Source organism: Saccostrea echinata, unplaced genomic scaffold (genome assembly GCF_033153115.1).
Source record: "Saccostrea echinata isolate AGI-Se365-2 ecotype Australia unplaced genomic scaffold, CSIRO_AGI_Sech_v1 ptg000030l, whole genome shotgun sequence".
Lineage (NCBI taxonomy): Eukaryota > Metazoa > Mollusca > Bivalvia > Ostreida > Ostreidae > Saccostrea > Saccostrea echinata.
Window position 1 is genome coordinate 31,592,859 of NW_026889779.1, and position 26,313 is coordinate 31,619,171.

At 33.9% G+C, this 26,313-nt stretch overlaps 2 protein-coding genes across 2 annotated transcripts; one reads left to right on the forward strand and one right to left on the reverse strand.

Annotated features, from left to right (window-relative positions):
- Positions 1–18,832: 18,832 nt before the first annotated feature.
- LOC133197722 (peptidyl-tRNA hydrolase 2, mitochondrial-like) lies at positions 18,833–20,578 on the reverse strand. Its single transcript, XM_061333900.1, has 5 exons — positions 20,357–20,578; positions 19,852–19,944; positions 19,615–19,736; positions 19,233–19,345; positions 18,833–18,952 (listed from the first exon to the last, which is right to left on the reverse strand). The coding sequence occupies exons 1-5, from the start codon at positions 20,498–20,500 to the stop codon at positions 18,903–18,905; spliced, it is 522 nt and encodes a 173-aa protein (XP_061189884.1). The 5' UTR covers positions 20,501–20,578; the 3' UTR covers positions 18,833–18,902.
- Positions 20,579–21,902: 1,324 nt separating this feature from the next.
- On the forward strand, positions 21,903–25,281 carry LOC133196710 (transmembrane emp24 domain-containing protein 5-like). Its single transcript, XM_061332568.1, has 4 exons — positions 21,903–22,170; positions 22,882–22,999; positions 24,625–24,770; positions 25,034–25,281. The coding sequence occupies exons 1-4, from the start codon at positions 21,961–21,963 to the stop codon at positions 25,265–25,267; spliced, it is 708 nt and encodes a 235-aa protein (XP_061188552.1). The 5' UTR covers positions 21,903–21,960; the 3' UTR covers positions 25,268–25,281.
- The last annotated feature ends 1,032 nt before the right edge of the window (positions 25,282–26,313 follow it).

A 26,313-nucleotide genomic window follows, 5' to 3' on the forward strand; every position in this document is an offset into this window, starting at 1 on the left:
TATAAGATAAAATAGGATCACTTCAAAATCTAGTATTTCTTGTATGTCAGATTTTTTTGGCTTAGGTTTAAAAAATTGACTTAAAAGGACCAAAAAGTAATTTTCGGGAATTTATTCCATCATATTTTTTCATGTTAAAACTTTTCAAACCGTACCAGAATTGAAAAATTTAATATGAAATAACAATCAAAAAGCCAATTTCTTTCATATACACACGAGAAGAAACTCAATCAAGGTTTATATCTAATCATTTATATCTCTTAGTCTTACCCCATTTTGAAACATGAAAAAAATCTCTAATTTCTTTCGATTATGTATTTTGGAAAGTCTTCAAGGATGTAGTAATTTTTTTTTCAAATAAAGTTTTACTATTATAAAAATTCTGAATTTTTTTCTATGCAATAGCAATAGTTGAGTTTTTTCGACAAAAAAATTCGATTTGGTGGTCATTTGTTTTTATTCACCCTTAAATCAGTTTGTATTTGCTGAAAAAGAGGTCCAATGGCTTAAACAGTCACCTAAGTTTATTACAACCCTGTAAAGGCTATATAGAATGTCAACAATAACTTTGTACAAATGAATAACTCAATCTAAATAAACAATCTAAATTTCTAAATAAACAGATTTCTAAACCTTACAAACAATTTTCTAAATCGATTAACAATTTTCCAAATTGTACAAACAAATTTCTAAATCGTACAAATGATTTTATTAATTTTTCCTGCAAAATTGAAATGGCACCTATATACCATCGTACTTTTCAAACTTTGAACATATAAATTTTCATGCTGAAAATTTGATATCTATGTGTGTTGTATTACAATGATAGGTACTGCATTTTGCATTGAATCAGTCTATGGCCTGATCAGCTCAAGCAATTACATCGCAGAAATAGTCGTTCTATATACAGCACAACATAGAGATATATACCGTATAGCGGGTTTCTTTAGCGGGTGTACAATTTGGCGTTTTGCTTGGTGAAAGGTATGCCAATAATTTTGGCGGAACTTTTTTTGGACTAATTCAAAACCGCTAAAATAAGCAAAAGTTAACACCGCACTAAAAATTCCCGCTATACGGTAATACCATTTTAAGATATATATATAAATTATTCCTTCCAGGAACTTCTAGAAAAAAAATCTTCCCAAAACGGGTTACGTTCATTTTAAAATTAACAGAAGACTGATCTAACTTTATTCTGTTTCATGTTTAAGCACTCCCCTTGATGATGAGCATATTGAGAATAAGACTATTGTTGATGAAGAACACCATGTCATAAGTTGTATTTCCAAACAAATACCTTCAAAGAAACTCTAACAAAATATTGAACATTTATTACTACCAGCACATAATTACATGTAAATTATCCAGTGCCTAGCTTATTATCACAATAACAGCTGGGTTTGAAAACTGTGTGTACCAGGACTACCATAATCAGTACACACTTTGCATATTTTTCTCATTAACACTAATAGTCAAAGTTTGAAGAGAGATTTCATTATAAAAATTTTAGATTTAAAGACACAAATATCTGCCTGTATATCTGCACTGAAGAAATTAAGAAAAATATATGAATAAAACAACAATGTACTATTCTCCAGACAAACAATATATTAAGCATGCCAATAAGCAGGTCAGAAATATAATTATTGTTTTCAGAAAGTGTGACTGAAGTAAAATTATAATAATTTCAAAACAATTTAGTCTATCCATTTCTAATTTGTACACATCAGCCTTCAGGTGATTTTGATTGATGGTTATTATCCACGACTTTCAGGCACTGGTCAGCAAACTCCAGAAATATTGGTTCCTTCATCACCTTCTCCATGTCCTGTGAAGGTGAGGGGGAGGACACAATACAGTACCTGGAATATTTAAATATAGTCATAAATTTCCATAAATAGGTCATGGTGACCTACTTTTCAGTTGACATACTCTGAGGACCCAAGATGAATCAACTGACAAATTTCAATTATTCTAAGCCAATTAGTATCTGAAATATTTAAATAAAGCCATAAAATTTTAAAAGTAGGACATGGTGACCTACTTTTAAGTCGACGTACTCCAAGGACTCAAGATGCTTCAACTGACAAAGTTGAATGAGCACCAGGAATATTTAAATATAGCCATAAAAATTCAAAAGTAGGTCACGGTGAACTACTTATCAGTTGATGTACTTCAAGGACCCAAGATGCATCAACTGACAAAGTTCGATGATTCACAGCTAATAAGTACCAATAATTATATAGCCATAATACGTACTCCGAGGATCTCATATGCAACAACTGACAGAGTTTGATGATTTTAGGCCAATTAGTACCTGAAATATTTGAATAAAGATATAAAATTTTAAAAGTAGGTCACGGTGATCTACTTTTCAGTTGACGTACTCCGAGGACTCAAGATGAATCAACTGACAAAGTTCGATGAATTTAAGACAATTACAAGTTTGGCTTTCCAGAAAGCCTGAAATGTCATCTCTTTGGCTTCATTAATATCACAGAATAAAAAGTGGAATGTTATATTATTTTCTCATCTATTACAGGCAGTAGTATCGCTTTTGAAAAAATGGGGTGGGGGGAGGACAGAAAAAAAAATCGACGATTTATCTGAACAATCTTTGACAAGGGGAAAAAGGGGCTATCCAAATTCAACATTTTCATTTCTTGGAAGGAGGGATTACAACTTTTCCGACAAACATATTTTATATTATAATAAATTCTTATGGGGTGATTTGACGTACCATACTGCACCTTTTCAATGTTTGGGAAAAAAGTGGAAGGGGACGGCCCTCCTGGTGCTATGTGCCTGTATTATTTTATCTGTTGTAAATATGCTTTATTCAGTTTAAATAGATTTTGTATAATGTCTGTAAAAAAATTCTAACCACTGAGAAATATTCGTAAGAATTATTTAAAGTCATATATTAGATAAGATATATTTATTTAAAGTCGGGTAATTCAAACAGAAAAACATTAGCTCTGAAGAGCTATTTTCCGATTACATAATAATATTACATATAATACAACAATAGGAATAAACAAGAAACAGTACTTAAAAATCACACTACTAAAATATCAATATACCCCGTGATGCATTACAATGACATATGACATAGTACTCATCACAACAAGACCAACAAACTGAAATAAACCCTGTTTACTATTATCTAAAAATAAAATTTAGCGACAAGCACAGCAATTACAACTATTTCCGTACCAACTACTTATGTTTGATTTGAATTAGTTAAAAGTAGTAATATTTCTAAAAGATTCTGGTAAAGAGTTCCAGAGTTTTGCGGATTCATATCTAAAAGACTTCAAACCGTATGTTGTTGATCTTGTTTTTGGTAAAACAGCAGTTTTCGTATATCTAAAAGAATATGGCGTCTCTAATATGGATAAAATCGTGTAGGTAAGATGGGCTTTGTTTGTTTTAAATCTTAAAACATTCTATGGCCATTGTTCTAATACGCCGGAGTTTGAGGCATGGCAATATATTGCGTTTCTTTTTTATACAAGTTCAGACTACCTAAATTAAAAAGATCATTCTATTTGTTTTATTACTTTATATAAAAATAGGACTTTCCTGTAAATTTCACAATTTAAATCAATCACGTTTCAAAGATATTAGAAATTTAAAACAATAACCGATTTATTTACCGATTCAGATTTTAATTAACAGACACAGTTTAATTTTTTTTAATCAGTCGAACTATGGAAACACGAGGTTATTCAAGTTCAAAATCGGTGAAAAATTTAATTTCAACGTAAATAGCATATATCATGTTTAGCTACACCCAATCTCGTATTTTTAGGTCACCTGAGTCACTCAGGTGACCTATTGCTATCCGTTTTTGTCTGTCGTCGTGCGTTAACTTTTGAACATTTTCAACTTCTCTTCTAGAACCGCTCAACCAATTTTAACCAATTTGGCATATAGCATCTTTGGGTGAAGGGGAACAAAAATTGTGAATTTCATGGTCCCTGCCCCCCTGGGGCCTGAGGGGTGGGGCTAAAACCACCAAAACTGCTGCAATCTTTAAAAATCTTCTTCTTTACTCCTGGACATCAAGAAGTCAAACTGTTGACATGATTGTAATAAGCACTGGGCTTTCTACCAAAATGTGAAATTCATGGCCCCAGGGTCAGGGGTTCTGGTGCTATGGCGCGGCTATATAGATCATATAGTGAAAGTGCATTATTTCTTTGAAAATCTTCTTCTCTTCTCCTGGGTATTATTTAAACAAACTAAGTGCATGGTTATGATAAGCAATGATGCCTTTTCCAAAATTGTGAAATTCATGGCCCCAGGGTCAGGGGTTCTGGTATTAAGGCAGGGCTCTATAGATTATATAGTGAAAATACATTAATTCTTTGAAAATCTTCTCTGCTCCTTGGTGTTTTTTAAACAATCTAAGTGCATGATAATGGTGCACAAGGATGGTTTTTTCAAAATTTTGAAATTCATGGCCCCAGGGTCAGGGGTTCTGGTGTAAAGGGGGGGGGGGCTCTATTTGATTATATAGTGAAAGTGCATTATTTCTTTGAAAATCTTCTCTTCTCCTGGGTATTATTTAAACAAACTAAGTGCATGGTTATGACAAGCAATGATGCCTTTTCCAAAATTGTGAAATTCATGGCCCCAGGGTCAGGGGTTCTGGTATTAGGGTGGGGCTCTATTGATTATATAGTGAAAATACATTAATTCTTTGAAAATCTTCTTCTCTGCTCCTGGATATTATATAAACAAACTAAGTGCATGGTTAAAATAAGCATTGATGCCTTTTCCAAAATTGTGAATTTCATGGCCCCTCGGTCAGGGGTTCTGGTGGTTGGGTGGGGCTCTATTGATTATATAGTGAAAATGCATTAATTCTTTGAAAATCTTCTTCTTTATTCCTGGATATTATATAAACAAACTAAGTGCATGGTTATGATAAGCATTGATGCCTTTTCCGAAATTGTGAATTTCATGGCCCCCGGGTCAGGGGTTCTGGTGGTAGGGTGGGGCTCTATTGATTATATAGTGAAAATGCATTAATTCTTTGAAAACCTTCTTCTCTGCTCCTGGGTATTATTTAAACAAACTAAGTGCATAGTAATGGTGCACAAGGATGCTTTTTCCAAAATTGTGAAATTATGGCCCCAGGGTCAGGGGTTCTGGTGCTGGGATGGGGCTATATAAATCAGATAGTGAAAATGCATTTATTCTTTGAAAAATCTTCTTCTCTACTTCTGGGTATTATTGAAACAAATTGAATACATAGTTATGATAAGCAAGGGTGACTCTACCAAAATTGTGAAATTCATGGCCCCCAGTAAGGGGCTCTGGTGCTGGGGGGGGGGGGGGGGCTCTATTGATAATATAGTGAATCTGTAGTAAAAATGCATTATTTCTTAGAAAATATTCTCTGCACCTGGGCATATTAGAGGCAAAAAGGGTTAAAGTTTTAATAAAGATTTTTGAACATCTGGACCATTTGTTCAAGTGTTCTGGTCCTGGCCAGGGCTCTATTAATTTGTATTCAACTGAGAGGAGTTATTCCCCTTTGCCATTTACTTTTGATAATTAATCACTGTGAATAATGTACTTGAAAGGTTAATAGAATAGGAGAATTATGCAAGATTTTTATTGTATAATACAAAATGTACTTTTATAGTTTAAATGATCAGGTACACTTGTAAGTAATAGATAAATAAAAATGAGACAAAAATAACCTGTCTTATTCAATGTTCAACGAAGACCAAGAGAGTCCAATGTAAGAGATTTCATCAAGAAATTAAAATAGTACAGAATCTCTGATAATTTGTTAATATACTGTATGGTGATAGTGATAAATGGGGAACAGATTAGAACCTAATTTATGAACTGTTAATGAACAGTAGACTAATTATTTTGTTGATCCTGATCACTCTATTTTTCTTGCTTTGGGCAACAGCTTCACCTTTCAGTTCATTTTATACTCCATGGATCCTCTAAATTGTTGTATTATACTCAGGTGACCGTTAAGGCCCTTGGGCCTCTTGTTATTTTTTAGCGCCATATATAGCTTTAACAATTATTCCGAAAGAAGATGGATAAAAAAAAAAAATTAGCGTTCCTTTTGACTTAAGTTCTTAGCCGCCTACTATGGCAGCAAAGAAGTTTTAAAGCGCCAACTTAAATTAATTTGAACCTGAATTAATTCCCAAGACTCTCCTTATTTTCCTTAATCGTATCCTCTGAAGTGACTTGGCCATCGAGCCGCTGGGAATATCAATGGAAAAACTGAAACACTCCTGCATCATACCTTTCTGCTGCCCATGCAGATTCATGTTCTAACGCTATATTATGTATACTATAAGTGCATGTACATGTATACGCCCCTGGGAAAAAAATCATGCATAGAAAGGTAATAAAATTGAAACGTTACCATTTAAAATTAAGTATTTACACACTGAAAAGAACCCCAATCTACCAACATCGATTTTATAGGTTGTTCCATGAGACACACATTTTATAATTTTGGCTTTACTTCAACAATACGAGGAGTGATTTTTTTTTTTACCTTTTCTCATTGACAAAAAAACGCAAATTAGAATTGCATAAAGAAAAATGATAACAGTTGCTTTGTTTATTAATTCTTAAAATCTGAACCAGGTAAAGAAAACTGTATCTTTTCCTAAAACTTTTCTACAGAGGTGAATTTAAATAAAAAAGAATATAGTGCACACATCCGAGAAAATACTCATAATGATATTCCAATGCCTGCAGCACTGAGTTACTTAAATCAGAGACATTTATGTATCTGCCTAAATTGTGCTTTTAGGTAAAATTTCTTTTCTTCGAAATTTATTTATTTATTTATTTACTTTTTTGAATAAGTTCTGTTTTATTTTTCATATATACGGCATTAATTATCGATTGACTAAAGTGCACAGAAAAGTAACGTTTTTGCCATTGTATGTATGCATTTAATGTGAGTTGTTATCGAAATGTTTTCACTGTTTTCTTTCGTCAGTAAATCTTGGATCCACGCCTTGGCTTATACATTCAATATGCCATGTTTTGTGTATATTGATCCCCGCGCGCTGACCATCGTTTTAAGCAAAAGCCTAGATACAATGTTTATGTATATATATATAAGCCGTTTATGAAGACCCACCTCCACCCAAGTGATCCTACCTCTATTACTCTTAATGAACCCTGGTGTAGTTTTACTTTAAGATGGACCATTTTGTTTAATAATAATAAGACAGACTTTGGTCAATTTTGTTTACATCGCTATATTTAGAAATCGTGTCATCATCGTCAGTTCCTTTGCCAGACCACCAGCTTATCAATGGCAGCTTACACTAGGACTTTACTTCCGGTGATTCAAACTTAATGTGTCATCTCCCGAGGGAGATGACAAATACCTCGATAGCCATAAATTTCAAAAGTAGGTCACAGTGAAATACTTTTCAGTTGACGTACTCCGAGGATCCAAGATGCATCAACTGACAAAGTTTGATGATTCTAAGCCACTAAGTACCTAAAAAATATTTAAATACATTATAGCCATAAAATTTCAAAAGTAGGTCACTGTGACATACTTCTCAGTTAGTGTACTTCGAGGACCAAAGATACATCAACTGACAAAGTTTGAAGATCAAAGGCCTTAAAATGTCCAAAATATGTCTCTAAAACAATTTGAAAATGAATGCCTGCAAAATTTAAAAAGTAGGTCACTGTGACATACTTTTTTAGGCCCCAAGATGCATCAATTTACTTGCTTTGATGATTCTAAACCTCTAAGTATCTGAAATAATGAACTTAAATCTTTTGCATAAGATAAGCCATATTATTCAAAATGTAATTTACAGTGATCAACTTTTCAGATGACATACTCCGAGGATTTAAGATGCATCAACTGACAAAATTTGATGATCATAGGTCTTAAATTGTCCAAAATATGCCTCTTAAACAATTTGAAAACAAATGCCTGCAAAATTCAAAAAGTAGGTCGCTATGGCCTACTTTTGGGTCAACATACTGACAAGATGTGATGATCCTAGTCCATATACGTAATTTTGGTCAACTTTGAAGTGACCTTGAGACCTCACCATTTGCCCCAGGGTGATGCCTTGGCAATTTTTAATCTACAATATATCTTCACCCTTGTATGTAACTTTGGTGATAATCTGCTCAGTGGTTCTTGAGAAGAAGATTTTTTTAGCAACCAGTACTTTTGTTTCTATTTTCCTAATTATCCCCCCTTGTAGAAGGGTCACATCCCTAGTTTTAGTAAACAAGAGGCCAAATGGCCTTAACGGTCACCTGAGTGTAATACAACAATTTAGAGAATCCATAGAGTATAAAATGAACTGAAAGGTGAACTTTTGCTGCCCAAAAGCAAGAAAAATAGGGTGATCAGGCTCAACAAAATAATTAGTATAGTATTCATTAACAGTTCAGAAATTAGGTTCTAATCTCTTCCCCATTTATCACTCTCACCATACAGTATATTACCAAACTATCAGTGCTTCTGTACTATTTTAATTCCTTGTTGAAATCTCTAACATTGGCCTCTCTTGATCTTTGATGAACATTTAATAAGACAAGTTATTTTTGTCTCATTTTTATTTTTCTATTACTTACAAGTCTACCTGATCATTAAAACTATGAAAGTACATTTTGTATTATACAATAAAAATTCTTGCATAATTCTCCTATTCTATTAACCTTTCAAGTACATTATTTATAGTGATTAATTATCAAAAGTAAATGGCAAAGGGGAATAACTCCTCTCAGTAGAATACAAATTAATAGAGCCCTGGCCAGGACCAGAACACTTGACCAAATGGTCCAGATGTTCAAAAATCTGGTAAAAATACCCTTCCTTATTAAAACTTTCACTCTTTTTGCCTCTGATATGCCCAGGTACAGAGAAATAATGCATTTTACTACAGATTCACTATATTCACTCCTCCATGGCACCTGATCCCACCTCTGATGTTTAGAGGCCCGTGTTTGCTCTGCTCCTATTTTGTATTGTTTAATGGACTTTTGAGCTTGAATACTGTTCGTTATCTCCATATATTTCATTCACTGTATTATCTATAGAGCCCCCCCCCTCCCCACCGAGAAACACCAGTGCCTCTCACCCTGGGACCAAAAGTTTGCTCATCATAAGTAATCACTTTGTTTATCTGCTTAACACTAAGGAGCAGACAGGATTATTTAATAAAATTAATGCATTTTCACTATATTATCAAGAGCCCCACCCTTACACCAGCACATCTGATCCAGGGTCATGAAATTCACTACTCTGGAAGAAGCACTCTTGCTCATCATAACTATATTCTTAGCTTCTTTGCTTTTTAACTAGAATATTTTTCATAGAAAATTTGCTTTTTCACTATATAATCAATAGAGCCCCCCCCCCTTTTCACCAGAACCCTTGACTCTGGGGCCATGAAATTCACAATTTTGGAAGAGGCATCCTTGCATATCATAACAATGTACTACTTAGTTTGTTTAAATAATACCCAGGGGCAGAGAAGAGGATTTTCAAAGAAATAATTCACCTTCACTATAGGATCTATATAGCCCCGCCCTAGCACCAGAACCCCTGACCCTGGGGCCATAAATTTCACAATTTTAGTAGAGGAATCCTTGCTTATCATAACTACGTATTTAATTTGTTTAAATAATACCAAGGAGTAGAGAAGAAGATTTTTAAAGAAATTTTGCTTTTTCACTACATAACCAATAGACCCCCCCCTTTTTTCATCAGAACCCTTGACCCTGGGGCCATGAAGTTCACAATTTTGGAAGAGGCATCCTTGCATATCATAACTTTGTTTTTAATTTGTTTAAATAATACCCAGGGGCAGAGAAGAAGATATTCAAAGAAATAATGCACTTTCACTATATGATCTATATAGCCCCGCCCTAGCACCAGAACCCCTGACCCTGGGGCCATGAATTTCACAGTTTGGTAGAGTCACCCTTGCTAATCATAACTATGTATTTAATTTGTTTAAATAATACCCAAGATTAGAGAAGAAGATTTTCAAAGTAATTTTGCTTTTTCACTATATAATCAATAGATTCCCCCTCCCCCACCTTTTCACCAGAACCCTTGAACCTGGGGCCATGAAGTTCACAATTTTGGAAGAGGCATCCTTGCGTATCATAACTTTGTTTTTAATTTGTTTAAATGATATATACCCAGGAGTAGAGAAGAAGATTTTCAAAGAAATAATGCACTTTCACTATATGATCTATATAGCCCCGCCCTAGCACCAGAACCCCTGACCCTGGGGCCATGAATTTCACAATTTTGGTAGAGTCACCCTTGCTTATCATAACTATGTATTCAATTTGTTTCAATAATACCCAGGAGTAGAGAAGAAGATTTTCAAAGAAATAATGCACTTTCAATAATAAGATCGGGGCCATGAATTTCACAATTTTGGTAGAGGGTTCAATGCTTATTACAATCATGCCAACAGTTTGACTGCTTGATGTCCAGGAGTAAAGAAGAAGATTTTTAAAGATTGCATTAATTTTGATGGTTTTAGTCCCGTCCATCAGGCCCCAGGGGGCAGGGACCATGAAATTCACAAATTTATTTCCCCTTTACACATAGATGCCATATGCTAAAATTGGCTGAAATTGGTTCAGCGGTTTCGGAGAAGAAGCTGAAAATGTTCAAATGTTAACGCACGACGGACGACGACGGACGAAAACAAATAGCAATAGGTCACCTGAGTGACTCAGGTGACCTAAAAAGAGAGCCCTTGGGCCAAGGATACTCTGAGACAAATTTGACAAAAATTGGCCAAGGGGGTTCTTGAGATATGGCCCATATTCTAAAAAATTGACACACGCCACACAGTGAACAAATGACTAAGCATTAGCTCTTTGAGCCTTTCGCTCAGAAGAGGCTAAAAAAAAGAGGCTCAAGGGCCTTGAATCGCTCTTCTGATAAATTGTACAACCTATCACTTCTATTTGAAGCCTCTTATTATCTTAAATATTCAGATATAGTTATGAGATTATGAGAATCCAAAAGAAGGTCGCAGTGACCTACTTTTTTGTAAACATACTCCGAGACCCCAAAATACCTCAACTGACAAAGTTTGATGATTTTAAGACTCTTATTATTTGAAATATTTAGATAGACCTCCAAAACATCAGAGGTGGGATCAGGTGCCACGGAGGAGTGAGCATCCTCTGCCGACCGGTCACACCCGCCGTGTGCTCCTTGTCATGATCGGGTAATAACGGAAAAAATCCGTCGACAATTCAGTGTGTAAATAATGGCCTAACAATTAGTATGAAAAACGTCAGTCAGCATTTGACTCAATGGTAAATTGTATTTGCTGACAAGGTCATTGTATCGACCAAAGAACTTACGAAATGATGACTTTAAACGAGACTGCTGATATTCTTGTTTATCAACTTGTTTGTCAATAATTTACCTCGTTTTAGAAATTGTACATACGAAGAGCATGCTCTTGCATATCGAATCAACTGAGAGATATAAACCCCGTATGCAGGTGATGAAGGTATATTGCTGCATAAGTAAGGGAAGCTGACGATAGAAAAGTTAAAGTCATCACGTTTATCATAAAGCTTGGTTGTTAGATTACCATTAACGTCTTTTTCAAGTAAAATATCCAAATATGAAACAGATGTGTCAGACTCTATGGTATCTTTTATCTTAAGCTCACCGGGATATATCGTATCGACGTAAGAATGGAAATAACTATTGTTAATTGAAAATACGTCGTCGATATATCTAAATGTCGAGTTGAAGGCCACAGCAAGTGTTTCCTTCTTTTCACATATAGATGTAACTTCTAGGGGACACAAAATCACTTCACTAAAATCATATATTTCCTCTATCCGTATACATTATATTCTTAAAGTTTTACAAGGAATTGTTAAGAATTTCATTGGAGATTGCCAAAAAAAATTGCTATGTCAATAAATTCACCCTATCCGTGTTTGTATTAAACGAATTTTTCTGTAGTAACTACAAAAAATACTTAAATCAAATGAACTACCATGCAATATTAAATGTAATATCTTAAATCACTTATTGAACAAACCTGTGACTCTTGTTTCTTTGTTTTGCAACTGGGTTAACATTGGCTTGCAAAGAAAATACTTGGTTTGTAAAGTTTGCATTTTCATTAACAAAACAAATTTATACATACAATTATACACTTGCATCTTAAAGTAAAATTAAGGTGTTTTCCTGCACACTGTACAGCAAAAACTTGTTTAATGTCACAACAGAACTATTACATTTAAAAAAAACTGACGGAAGGATTTTCCACTGCCCCTTGTAGGGCCGAATATAGGCCCCACTCCCAGTTGCAAAATCCTTCCCTTTTTCCCAAAAATGAACCCACAAAGTTAACTTGATCAAAGTTCTGTTAAAAATAACGTGGTTAGGTTTGGAAATCTGGATGAAATGAACAAAATTATAGAAACTTGGCTAAAACTTAATTATATTTAATATAATTCTCTTATTTACAATTCAGAATAATTAAGTAAAAGGTCAATTTATTCATAATGTGTTTATTTCTTGAAAAAAATCAAGCAGTAAAATTTCCCAATAAGTGATAAAATATTGTTTAATTTCTTATTCCAAGGGCCTGGGCCCAATTCCCTAAACGGAGCGGAAAATCCCTGGTTCAAAGAACTATATCTCAACACAACTTACCTATTTTCAATTGTCAGATTCTTCATCAGTATAAGTGTCAGGAGTTGCATTTTTTTTTAAAATCCACATTACTAATGCTATTTGTTACAGTGTAAGTGCATATATTATTGAATGAGCTTTACACCTTCTGGCTCTATTTGGATTAATATAACTGTCTAAATGAATAGAGTTTAATCAGGTTGGGATCACTCGCCCAAATGGGATATAATAACCAATTCGGGGTATAATATCCCAAATGGGATATAAATTTACAATGCAAAAAAGAACATTTTTATTTTGGCTATAAATATCGTAAATCCGCATCACGTTACTTACAAAGGAATAACTTTTGGTTAACAAGTTTTACTGTATGCCCACTGTTTAGCAGATTGATCCCTCGGAAGTTCCTAAACTTCTTGGGGATCAATCTAACAAACTGTAGGGTTGCAGAAAAACTTGCTTGCCCCCCCCCCCCCTCACCAAAAAAAAAAAAAAATCGGAGAGGGCTACATTGTTGCAGGTAAAAGTACATGTATATCTCACGCTGTCCTTTTTGTTTTATTTCATTGAAGGTGTTTATTTCACTTTGTAATGCATTGGCCTGTGCAGTCGATATCAATATCTTTTGATTACTTTTTTCTGACGTGACAGAGGCATACAGAAGTCATTTTTGTCACGCCCAAGTACTTACCACAATGTTAATGACGGAAACCTGTGCTTAGGTAGAATCCGCGAAGCAAAATACATTGAACCATGAACAAACCTGAGGTTTACATAGAGGCTGGTAAACGAAAGCCTTGAGAAAACTATTATGGCGTACTAGCTAACTCTCTTCCTTTTTCGAATCGTGTTCAACTTTAAGCCACTTATTATATATTAGATAGAGATATATGCATTGTCATATATGTACTGTATGGTTCCAAATTGCAGACTTCTTTATTGTGAATTTCAGGAACTAGAAATACCTTCAGAATGGATACAGATAAGAATGTCGTTTCTTCAGAAATGGAGGAAAAGAAACATGAGAAAGACGACCGGCTCTCCAAATGCCTGTGTTACAACCTTAGATATGGTGCCTTAAAAGAGGGGCTCAAATTGTATTGTGGGGGTAATTTTTTTTAAAGATGTCAATCATTATTAAATATTTTAAAGATGATCATCATTACCAAATAAAAGATCAGTATAAACATAATAAATATTTTAAAGATGTTAAAATGGAAAATATGTACATGTATTACTGTAAAATCACATATTTTCGAACTTTGAGGGGTCATATTTTCGTGATTTGGTTTGAATGGATGATTTAAAGGTTAAACTTGTTAAAGAAGAAACCTCATACTGCAGTATTGAAATTTAATATTTCATTAGGGATATGAATTTGTGGGTCACTTCATTCCACAAAAACGACGAATAATTAACCCTCTACAAAAATAAGTGATTTTAAAGTACATATATATCAGAATCAGAATCAGATAAATTTTATTTAAAGTCGGATTTTCAAACAAATAACATAAGCTCTGTAGAGCTTTTGACCGACATGATTAGTCACTAAGATATATACTTTTACATAAAATACATAAATGACAATATACACATTTAACATAGTTAAAATTACAATGGCATGCAGCACAACAGACATAATTTACACACACAAAAACACACCAGCAGACAACATAATGTGATCTATTCTTATTCACTTAGTGATAATAATTTTTAATTTATAAATTAATTATTAATTTTAATTAATAAATTATTTTATTGGAAGATTTCGTGGAGGTAGATCAGCTTCTGGATTTGGAGTTAATGAGACACAACTCAAAAGAAGAAGTGATTCATGAAGTAGACATTTCCCTGTCTCACAGGAATGCCAAGAGATTCGAACGGAAGGAGGAGAACGGAAAAATCTATGTCAGGGCATGCTTCTGTAGGAACTTTGAGGAGGTACTCGCCCATAAGGAACCCCCCTCCCCGATATAGACCCCCGGGCCTTTTGGACTTTTTTTCTCATAAATCATCTTTCAATGACATATTTCTGATATAATCTATACCAACAATTCGAAAAATTACCTAAAACAAACATTTTATAAAATCTACCCCCTCTATATATATATATATATATATATATATATATATATATATATATATATATATATATAGGGTAGGGTAGTAATTTTTATAAAATGTTTAAGGTCAAGATCTAGTAAATAACTTTAGACTAACTGTTTGGTGCTAGATCCATTATGACGCCATAATCAATTTCAACTTTCTTTTTCCCGTACTTTACGGCTTTAATATAATTATGTAGAAAATAAATATTTTAATGGAATTCAATTTGAAATCATGTGAAAAGTAATCCCGTTACCTATATTCAGTTCAATATTATTTTAAGGAAGAGGACAAGAACATACAAATTACCGTTTTCTGAGAGACTGTAGGCAATCTGGATACATTTCCTTTGTCTAATATAGAAAAAATCTCCCGTATTGATGACTGCTTTTCTTAATTTTTCATTGAAAATGACAGTTTAAAATATGATTTTTCGTCTTGTTTATCGACAAATTATGTCCCGAAACACCTTATTTGACCAAGCTAAAGTTATAAAGCATCATTAAAGGAATTTATTTCTCAAATTTGAGAAATCTGTAGGCACCTTTCATTTACTAGATCTTGACCTTAAGTCAATTTTCCGAATTGATGATATGGATATTATATCACAAATGTGTCATCCATATATAATTTATGAGAAAAGAGTCGAACAGACCTGGGGGTCTGTATCGGGGGGGGGGGGGGGGGGGGGTGTCCTGTCCTCAAGCACCTGTGGGCAAACCGGTATATTGTTTGTATGGTTTTGTAGTAAAGTCATATTTTGAAGGCTTACTTTTGAGTTTTTAGAGATGACAATGCTTTCAATTGAGTTTTAGAGATGACAATGCTTTCAACTGAGGATATCTCTTAAATACGGAATCGTATTAGGACCGCAGCAGTATCTTTTATTAATTTGTTTTAACAAATTACTAATTTGTTATAACAGATTACTAATTTGTTATAACAGATTACTAATTTGTTATAACAAATTAACAATTTGTTAAAACAAATTACTAATTTGTTAAAACAAATTACTAATTTGTTATAACAGATTATTAATTTGTTATAACAGATTACTAATTTGTTATAACAAATTACTAAGTTGTTATAACAAATTATCAATTTGTTAAAACAAATTACTAATTTGTTAAAACAGATTACTAATTTGTTATAACATATTACTAATTTGTTATAACAGATTACTAATTTGATATAACAAATTATCAATTTGATATAACAAATTAATAATTTGTTATAACAAATTACTAATTTGTTATAACAAATTATTAATTTGTTATAACAAATTGGTAATTTGTTATAACAAATTAATAATTTTGATAAAGTGAAAGTGTATACAGATCTATGGAAGCCAGATGAGATCAGAAATCTTTTTATAAGTTGGATTTGTGAAAATAATAAATGTACAAGCTCTGCAGCTACAGCTTTTGACCAATATGTTAATCTGGATTTACATCTTTTAGCATTTAGAGTTTTCACTGTCAAACATTATTGTTATAAAGATACAATGCATCAAATTCTTTGGTTCCTATTTACTTATTCTTAGGAGCTCTATTTAAATTTTGTCCTCCTCCCCCACCAGGGCTCCGTCCTTGACTCCCATCTACCAGGTCATTGCATCCCCGTTCGTATGCTAGGAAAAAATATCTTATCAAAGACATGTTATTTGGAGAGGGAATTTTTCCCACCCTGAATCAACATGTTCATTATAATATATTTTTTTTTCAATATGTCTTTTATTTTATTTCATTTTACCCCCCCTCCCTCTCTCTCTCTCGATTCATTCTATACATGTACCAAATGATTTATGCCTACTGTTCAATCCAGTTTATGTATCATGAATAAAATATATTTTAAACTAAACCGCCGTTCCTAATGCATAAACCTGAATCTGCTCCTCTGGTGAACCTCCTTGGCCCCAATTTATGCTGGGGGCAATAAAGGCAACATTGATAAAAAAAATGAATTTGTAGATAAATTATCATAGAAAAATTGATAAACACTCTGTAATAACCTTTTCTGAAAACGAAAATAAACAATATTCTTGGGTGGGTAGTACTTCGTAAAATTTGAATTTAGATACCTTGTGAAATTTTTTCATGTATGTATGTAATTTTTATAATCAAAATACGTGCCTTTTGGAAAAGCCCTCGAAGTCCCACTAAAGCCTTCATAACTTATTATTGGCTGAAAACTTTGACAGTTGTTTCTTCGAATTCATTTGTAATTTGTATCCTGGTTGTCTCATATAGGACTACTCATATATTTTACAAGAAATCGTTAAGCAATATAATTTGTTATAACAATACACACAAAATATTACACATGTGTAAAGAAGGAAAAAATAGGTCTTCTCCCCTTTTGACCCCTGTGTTGACATTGAAAAAGTATTGATTAATTTGTTATAACAAATTAATAATCTGTTATAACAAATTAGTAATCTGTTTTAACAAATTGATAATTTATTATAACAAATTGATAATTTGTTATAACAAATTAGTAATTTGTTAAAACAAATTAATAAAAGATACTGCTGCGGCCCTATTACGCTTCCGTACTTAAAAGTTTCCCTCTATCATCTAAATCGTTTTAACAAGGCATTCTTAAATCCGTTTAGTAAATGGAATTCTAGCTTATATTTCCTTTTTGTCTAATCTGTGCTTACTGAGAATTATGTTTAGGTTATATCTTTACTGCTATGTTTAATTTTTCTACAACAGGCCCGTAAGAAATAATTTCATTTTGGGGGGGGGGGGGGATTGCACAGCCATACATTTTCAGTTGGGGGGGGGGCACTATCAATTACCAAAAATTTGTTGACAAGCAAAAAACAAAAAAGGTCATCAGACGTTTATATTGAGGGGGCACAAGCATATAGTAGCTGTGTTTTCTATAGTAATCTATATATCAGCAAACAGCTCCCCCCCCCCCCCCCCCCCGGTGTCCCCCGGTTCCTACGGCCATGCACAAAGCTTTAAATATATAAACACCTACTGTAAACCACTTTTTATTCAGTGGAACTTTATTTTCGCATAATTATGCGAGACAGTTTGCTTGCATAATTTTGTTCTCAGTTTCTTTTTTATTGATATAGATTATAAGCAACATTGACCAGAATTCGTAAAAGTTTTGTCTCGCTTATAAATACCAAATGCTTATCTAGTGAAAATAAGGTGTCGCTAAAATTTAGTTTTCTGTTTGTTGTTTAACGTCCCTCTCGAGAATTTTTCACTCATATGGAGACGCCACCACTTGCCGGTAGAGAGCTGCAAAATTTGACCTATACTCGGCATTCAGGGCCATGAAGCAGTGAAGGATCTTTTTCGTGCCAGCATCTACTGCGACACGGGACCTCATTTTCAAAACCTTGTTTTTTTTTAAGCTTTTGCTCATTTATTTCATAATTCTTCTTGTTAATATGTATATGGTTTTTTTGCTTTAAGGGAATCAAGTTTATTAAAACAATTAATTTACACATCATTTTTCTGAATATTTATTAAGCAATACAGAATGAAAGCTTTAGTTTGTATGATTGTTTGTCTCTCTGATGCTTGTACTTCTGTATGTCTCTCAGCCAGGTGAATGATGATTGTGTCACCTGAACAAAGTTGGAGGGGGGGGGGGGGTACATATTGTTCTTGTTCCACCTACAATTTTGTCTACAGGGGTTCTTATAGATGGATACAGAACATAGTGAAAATTCCAAAATGTTTGTGGTTGCATTGGATTAATCACCTTTGGAGAAATTCAGATTTTTTACTATTTAAAGAAATTAAGTTACAAGTTCATTGGAGTGATTCATCTCAGTCTGTCATGTTCAAGAAAGATCAATACTCCACCTTCATCTGTGTGCTCAGATAATTAAAATCCATAGCAAGCATTGCTTGCTTTCTAAATATTGTTTAGAGGTTTTTATTTTCAAAATTTCTTGTAATAAATGAATTTTCCCCAAAATTTCTACATTTGCAATACAGTATATTATTTTGCATGGAAAGGTTTCCTAATTGTATTTGATAGCTTGCAGAAGAATTGATACAAAAACAATTACTTTACAATCTTTAGTTTATTTTCAACAATAACAAAAAACATGACATTGTGTTTCAGACTGTGGGAATCAGCAAAGCTTTAAATGCCCTGTGACCTCATTTACCAAGTTCTCAGGTCCTGAAAATTAAGAAATATATTTTTAATAAAATAAATTACTCTGAAATGTGTTAAATGTAACATAAGTTCGTGAATATAAAAACTGTGTATAACTGAACAATTTGTTCATTTGTCATCTTAATGTACATGTTTTAATTGCAAAACCATATTTTAATTTAGTTATGGAAGGATACAAGAATATGCCTAATTCCACTCTTGCATGCTATATATGAATTGCGAGAGTCATTCATATCACATATTTAACATACATATATTAGAACAATATTCCTAACACACTTACCTGGTCCTACACCTAACACAGTTTTGGACCCTGGAGCAATCTGTGTTCTACCCGCATCTTGTATTAGACTGGCATTTAGTCCTAGAGACCTTGCTTTCTTAGCTAAATCTATACTGAACAAGACAAATATGAAGTCAGGTTCAATGAAGTTTTCATAACATGAATAATGTTATATTTAAAAGATTCTTGTAGTGAACAAAGACTATCAAGACTATCCATTGTGACTCATTTAATATATAATCAACATACTGAAATTAATTTCATAACAAATTATGTTTTTTCTAGCTTAAATCAACATGAATACAAGTATTTTAATAATTATTTTTTTACCCCCCCCCTCCCCCAACCCTTTCAACAATGTTTTAAATGGTTTAGTAATTACAGCGTTCTTTCCGAGTCAGCCTTGACCACAACCTTGGGTTGACCTGTCATTTTCCATTTGTTGAATAGTTCTGGTTTACTTCTGGCCACAAATTCTGAGGCATGAACGGCAGCATGACAACACTATAATATTTTGACATTATTATTGTTTAAAATCATCATCAAATTCTATAAACATACCAAGAGTGTTCATATTAGTACCTCAAAAATAAACAAGTTGATTACATAAAAAACTCACTTGTGCTGCTGCTTTTCCTTTTCCCATCTTAAGGTCTTGTCGCACAACCAATACCAGCTTATACTCTCCATTGTCTGACAATTTCAGAGCGTTCTTAAATCAAAACATAACAAAACATTAAAAATGTCATTTATTGTTGTTTTGAACATACAATTGAACTTCGGAAATGTCGAAGTGATTGAGAAGTCCTAACCACGTATTTCTTAAGTATTTTACCCTCGATATCTCGAACCCTCGGATTTCTCGAAGTTTTATCTCAGTCCCATCAAGTTCGAGATAACAAGGTTTGATTCTGATCCTATTTTATCAAAGTTGCTCTAGATCTCTGATTTTTTTTTAAATCATTATCAGATCATAACAGCATAACTCTTGTACAGTGACAACCATAATGATTTAAGCCAAGATATACCAATCATGTGAACATTCTGAGTGATAAATAATGAAAATAAAAGTCACTGATGACAACGTGAACCTGTCTGACAAGAAGTTATATACAAATATTTACATCTGTGAGATCAACGTCTGTATTCTTCACACCGGCAGCCGGGTACGGAATTCTTTTGAAAGTTCGTCCCCTGATAAACCACCCCAGGACAAACCCTATACCAACACCGATCGACACAGCCACACCCACATCCTTACGGTCCATTTTGTGTAAACATGCCACACTGTTCACAGAATCTAATTGGACCCGAGTTTCCTCAGTTGTTTATATTCTTACACGTGGGAACTGGATAACTTGTACCTGAAAATATTCGACAATGTATTTCTTCGTCCAAGTTTATTTGTACGTCGCGCACGGTACGTTACTTTTTTACTTACATTTTTGATGAAAGAAAGGCAATATAGGATTTTGATGAATTTATATTTTATGTCAAATTTTGTATTTTACACAAAATATTTTTCTGTTATGTTTGGTGACGACGGGAGGTGATGTTTAACTTTTGTTCGTTATTGTTTAACGTCCCTCTCAAAATTTCACTCATATGAAGACGCAACCACTTGCAGGTGGAGGGCTGTTCTCGGCTCTCAGGACCATTGAGCAGTGAGGGTTCTTTTTCGTGCCAGCTACTGCGACACGGGACCTCGGTTCATACGGTCTCATCCGGTCTCCACGTTGGATTCGAACCCGCGACATAAGGTTCAACTCCTTACACCGCGACTCTAGAGCAAACGCTCTAACCACTGCGCCACGCAGGCAGATCAAATGTGGATTCTCAAAACTTCCAAAGAACTTTCAAAATTTTTCAATTCAATAACATCAATACGTAAGGCTTTTCCACAGGCACTTGGGATATGGACCCCCCCCCCCTTTTTTCCATTATTTTTCTTTTTAAATCTGGAATCAAGTCACTTTTTTACTATTTTTGTATTCAGTCTAATATGCACTATTCGAATATACATATGTATCAGTCGAAAACGATATATTTAAAAACAACTTATAGAGAAAAAGGGTTACATTATCGATAACATATAGTGCATATTAGAATACAAAAATCGGGAAAAGGTGAATTGATCCCAGATTTAAAAAGAAAAGAATGGAAAGGGGGGCATACCCCAAGTGCCTGTGCTTTATACAACCATTCCTCGGAATAAATTTAAAAAATAGGCTTTTTGATATTATAGACAACTGCTTCTTCAATGAAAGTGGAACTCGGAAATTTTCACATCTTGTAATTGGTCATATACAGAATTACTTTTTTTTTTTTACCTGAAGTCACTCTGATCATCTATACACAAGTACTCTGAAGTTGATATTAAAAAGATGCTGTAGTCAATTTCGTCATTGAAAACATTTATGTAGTCTTTAGAGAGTTCTGCAAATATTTTTAAAGATCAAGCATAGAACTGTTTTTTTTTTTCCGAACTATTTTTTTTCCGAATCTAGCCTTGGAACTACTTGATTCCATGGATGTGTTTAGGCTCATCAGCAAAGTTATTATGGACTGTTCCTTATCATAAACGTTATATTTATCGTTAAATGTTATCAAGAAAAATCAAAACATAGCAAAATGAAACAGGCACACACACGGATCTAGATGATATCGTGGGAGACCAGACATTTGGTGTCTCCAGAAGTCTACTGATAGTTAACCTTACCTGTAAAACATGGCGACCTCCATTACATCTATTTTATTACTATTTGTGATTTCTTTATTGGATGAGAGAGTGTTTGTTTGCGGTATTGATGAAGGTGACTTCGATTATGATGCCCTTCCTGGAACACAACATGAATTCAAGATAGAAGTTAAAGCCGGTGATGAGGACTGCTTTGCCCAGAAGGTGGCGCTAGGAGCAGTGTTTCACGTGCAGTATGAGGTACAATCCGTCACATTACACTTGCTTGAATGTTTTTTTTAAGAAACAAAGACCATGTTTTAGAAAAAGGACTGAAGAGATAAGGTAGTCCGTTCCTCAGGGTTTGAAAATCAGGAGTGAAGTATTTTAAAATGCTCACAAAAATGTTACTAAATTTACAAAGTAAAGTGAATTCACCAAAAAAAAAATTTTTTTTTTGTAACTTTTATGAGGTGCAAGTTTCCTTTTTAACGAGACCGTTTCGAAGACTTCAAAGAACCTTGAATCATACTAAAATGCATGAAATGAAAATTGTTGCACGAAACATTTCAATATCAAGCTTTATTTCGAGACTTATATAATTAATCAATTAAATAATAATTTAAAGTGTCATTGATCTCGGCTAAGGAGCGGATATCCTTAATTTTGATTCTGTAAGGGGAAAAAGTATGGGAGATAAGTAACAAAATCAATTTTCTTAAAAACTCTTTGCCATATTAAGAAGAGTGGCATTTATTAATGATTAGAAGATAACTATGATTTAATAATTTATTATAACTTTCGTCAAAAATTTCATTACGAGCACTTTGTAAAATATAAAATCAAGAGGAAGGGAAACTATTCATAAATGTTATTCATTATTTTCATTAGAATTACTTAGTCCATAACTTACGAGTACATGTTATTTTTTTACTTTAAATAATCGATTAGGATTCATTTGAGATACTTTAGGTTTTGAGGGGCGGAGACAGAACTATTCGAATGATAGTGATTGACCCGAGCTTAAAAACAATTCAGCACGAAGATTCAAAATCAGAGGGCTTCATCAACCACAAAGCCACGATGGAGGGTGAGTTAGGAGAAAACAAAGCGTTTGCATCAAAATGAAGGCAACACTTTGAGAGAATAGTAGAGACTTAGACTATGGAGTGCATCATTTATGTAATTTTACGAAAACAGTATAAATCTAATTTGGGTTTCTTACGAGGCCATTTTTGTTTTGTGATTCTGTCTAGTGTAATACAGGTAGCCAGCTCCTTAAATTTGACATTATATGCATGCAGATGGTTTTTGTATTCTAGTAGACGTTTATTTTTATGCCCACGGATCGAAAGATCCCGAGGGTATATTGTTTTTGTCCTGTCTGTCTGTTTGTCTGTTTGTCCGTTTGTCTGTCTGTCTGTCTGTCTGTTGTCAACATTAACCTTGCCCATAACTTTTGATTGGTTGGAGCTATGACTTTCATATTTCACATGTGTATTCCTTGTGAGAAGACCTTTCTTTGGGTACCATCATATTTGACCTTTTGACCTTGACCTTGGAGTTTGACCTACTTTTGCAAAATTTTATGAGACTTTAACCTTGGCCATAACTTCTGAACAGTTGGTGCTTGGGGTTTCAAACTTCACATGTGTATTCTTTGTGACAAGGCCTTCCTTTGGATACCAACAACTTTGACCTTTTGACCTTGACCTTGGAGTTTGACCTACTTTTGAAAAACTTTAACCTTGGCCATAACTTTTGAACAGTTGGTGCTTAGGGTTTCAAACTTCACATGTGTATTCCTTGTGATAAGACCTTCCTCTGGATATAAACCACTTTGACCTTTTGACCTTGACCTAGGAGTTTGACCTACTTTTGAAAAACTTTAACCTTGGCCATAGTTTTTGAATGGTTGATGCTAGGGCTTTCATACTTCACATATGTAATCCTTGTGACAAGACCTTCCTTTGGATATCAACCACCACTTTGACCTTTTGACCTTGACCTAGGAGTTTTACCTACTTTTGAAAAACTTTAACCTTGGCCATAACTTTTAAATGGTTGATGCTAGGGCTTTCATACTTCACATATGTAATCCTTGTGACAAGACCTTCCTTTGGGTACCAACCACCACTTTGACCCTTTGACCTTGACCTAGGAGTTTTACCTACTTTTGAAAAACTTTAACCTTGGCCATAACTTTTGAATGGTTGATGCTAGGGCTTTCATACTTCACATATGTAATCCTTGTGACAAGACCTTCCTTTGGGTACCAACCACTTTGACCCTTTGACCTTGACCTAGGAGTTTTACCTACTTTTGAAAAACTTTAACCATGGCCATAACTTTTAAATGGTTGGTGCTAGGGCTTTCATACTTCACATATGTAATCCTTGTGACAAGATCTTCCTTTGGATACCAACCACTTTGACCTTGACCTTGACGTTTGACTTTTATTTAAAAAACTTTAACCTTCACCATAACTTCTGAACAGTTGTATCTAGGTCTTTCAAATTTCACTTGTGTATTCCTCGAGACAAGACCTTTCTTTGGGTATCAACATTTCTTATCTTTTGGCCTGGATTTTGACTTGCATTTGAAGAAACTTTAACCTTCGCCATAAGCTGCCATACGGGGGCATCAGTGTTTCACAAACACATCTTGTTTATTTATTGTGTTTTCAACACTCTCTCACTGACACCACCATTACAGGGTACCACCACGTTTGTATAGACAACACACACTCCAGATTCTCCGGGAAGCTCGTGTACATCCATATTGTAACTTATATAATGGAGGAATGGGCCAAATATATGGAAGAAATCCAGAGTGTCAGCCTCACCGTACAGAACTTTTCCGTAGGTATTGTAAACCTTATAAAAGCTAAAGAAACTTTAAAGTACCTTTCGCAACTTGTGTTAGCTTTCACTCGAAATAAGGTAATGAAATTAGGAATCATGTAATAGAGAGAACCGATCGTCGATCTTAAGTTTTGAAGCATAATTAACTCACCAGGGCCTTTGCTCAACATATATTTATATTCTTAAATCATTCTAAAAGTCAGATTTACATACGAAAGACTAAACAAAACTTTTAGAGCTAAAAGGAATTTTCATTTCAGAGGTCACTGACTGACGTGCAGACCTCTGTAGACACAGTCAGATTCCACCAATCGGAAAGCCGTATGCACGTGGTGCGGGACTGGTATTTAGCAATAGGAAATAACAAACACATCATGTACTGGTCCATCTTCCAGATCAGCATCATCATGATGACGTCAGTATTTCAGATTTTCTGTCTCCGGAGATTATTCAGCACCACAGCAGTGACACCGTCACAAAAACCCAGAGCCTAGCGACCTTAAATTGGTGGAGCAATCGAATGTAGATGATTATGGCACGCCGATTGCTTCAAAATTATTTTCTGCACGACCTAAAACAAAAATTACACGAGTAAGTAAAAACTTACACAAAGTGAGGAAAATATACACGAAGCTATTGAAATTTACACAAACTATAGAAAAACTGCACAATCAACAAAATATTTATACGATATAGTGAGGAAATTACACAAACGTAAAAACGAAAACTGCACGAGTGAGAATACAACATCGACATAATATGCTACGCATCCTCATTGCGCACATTTCATTAATATTCATTAGAGAACAGTTCAATGTGGTTTGGATGCTTGAAACATACTATAAATTTTTTACAAAAGGAGGAGTAATTAACGTGTTGGTAATCTTTTTAAAAAAGATTCTTTTAAAATTCCGCTAGACTCCCAAGAATATATGTACAACGTATATTATACATGTAGATAAATTGACAGGCACACAATCTTAAACTTGTAGTATATGAACAACCCCGAATAAAAAAACATTCTTCACAGAATACTTGTATAGATAACGTAAAAAAGGGGGATGCATATTACCAGTTGTGTGTTTAATTGTTGGATTTTTAAAAGTATGTCATTCCTCTATATAGCAATTTCTTTTGAAAGTTTAAAACAGTGACATAAAGGCCTAAATAAAAATAAATAAAAACATGTGATATAATACAGGAGAGTTAACAACAAATCAAACTCTTCTCCTCCACCACCTACTGTGTGTACTTTTGGTAATAATCAAGGATGTGCATGCGTGACCTTTTCATACAGAGATCCTTCCCTGCTGGTTCTGGAACGAAAGACACATGTACGCTAATCGATTTATAGCTATTTGACACACCAATAATACCTTTTGATTAAAGATTATATTACTAGCAATTCATTTTTTTTTTGAAGCAATGTTGCGATCATCTGGGTTGTGGAATTTGACCGAAAACTTTTTGGAAGTCAACAGTAAAGAAAATCGAGCAAATATTAATTGTGCAACTTAAATTTTAATATTGAAACGCATAT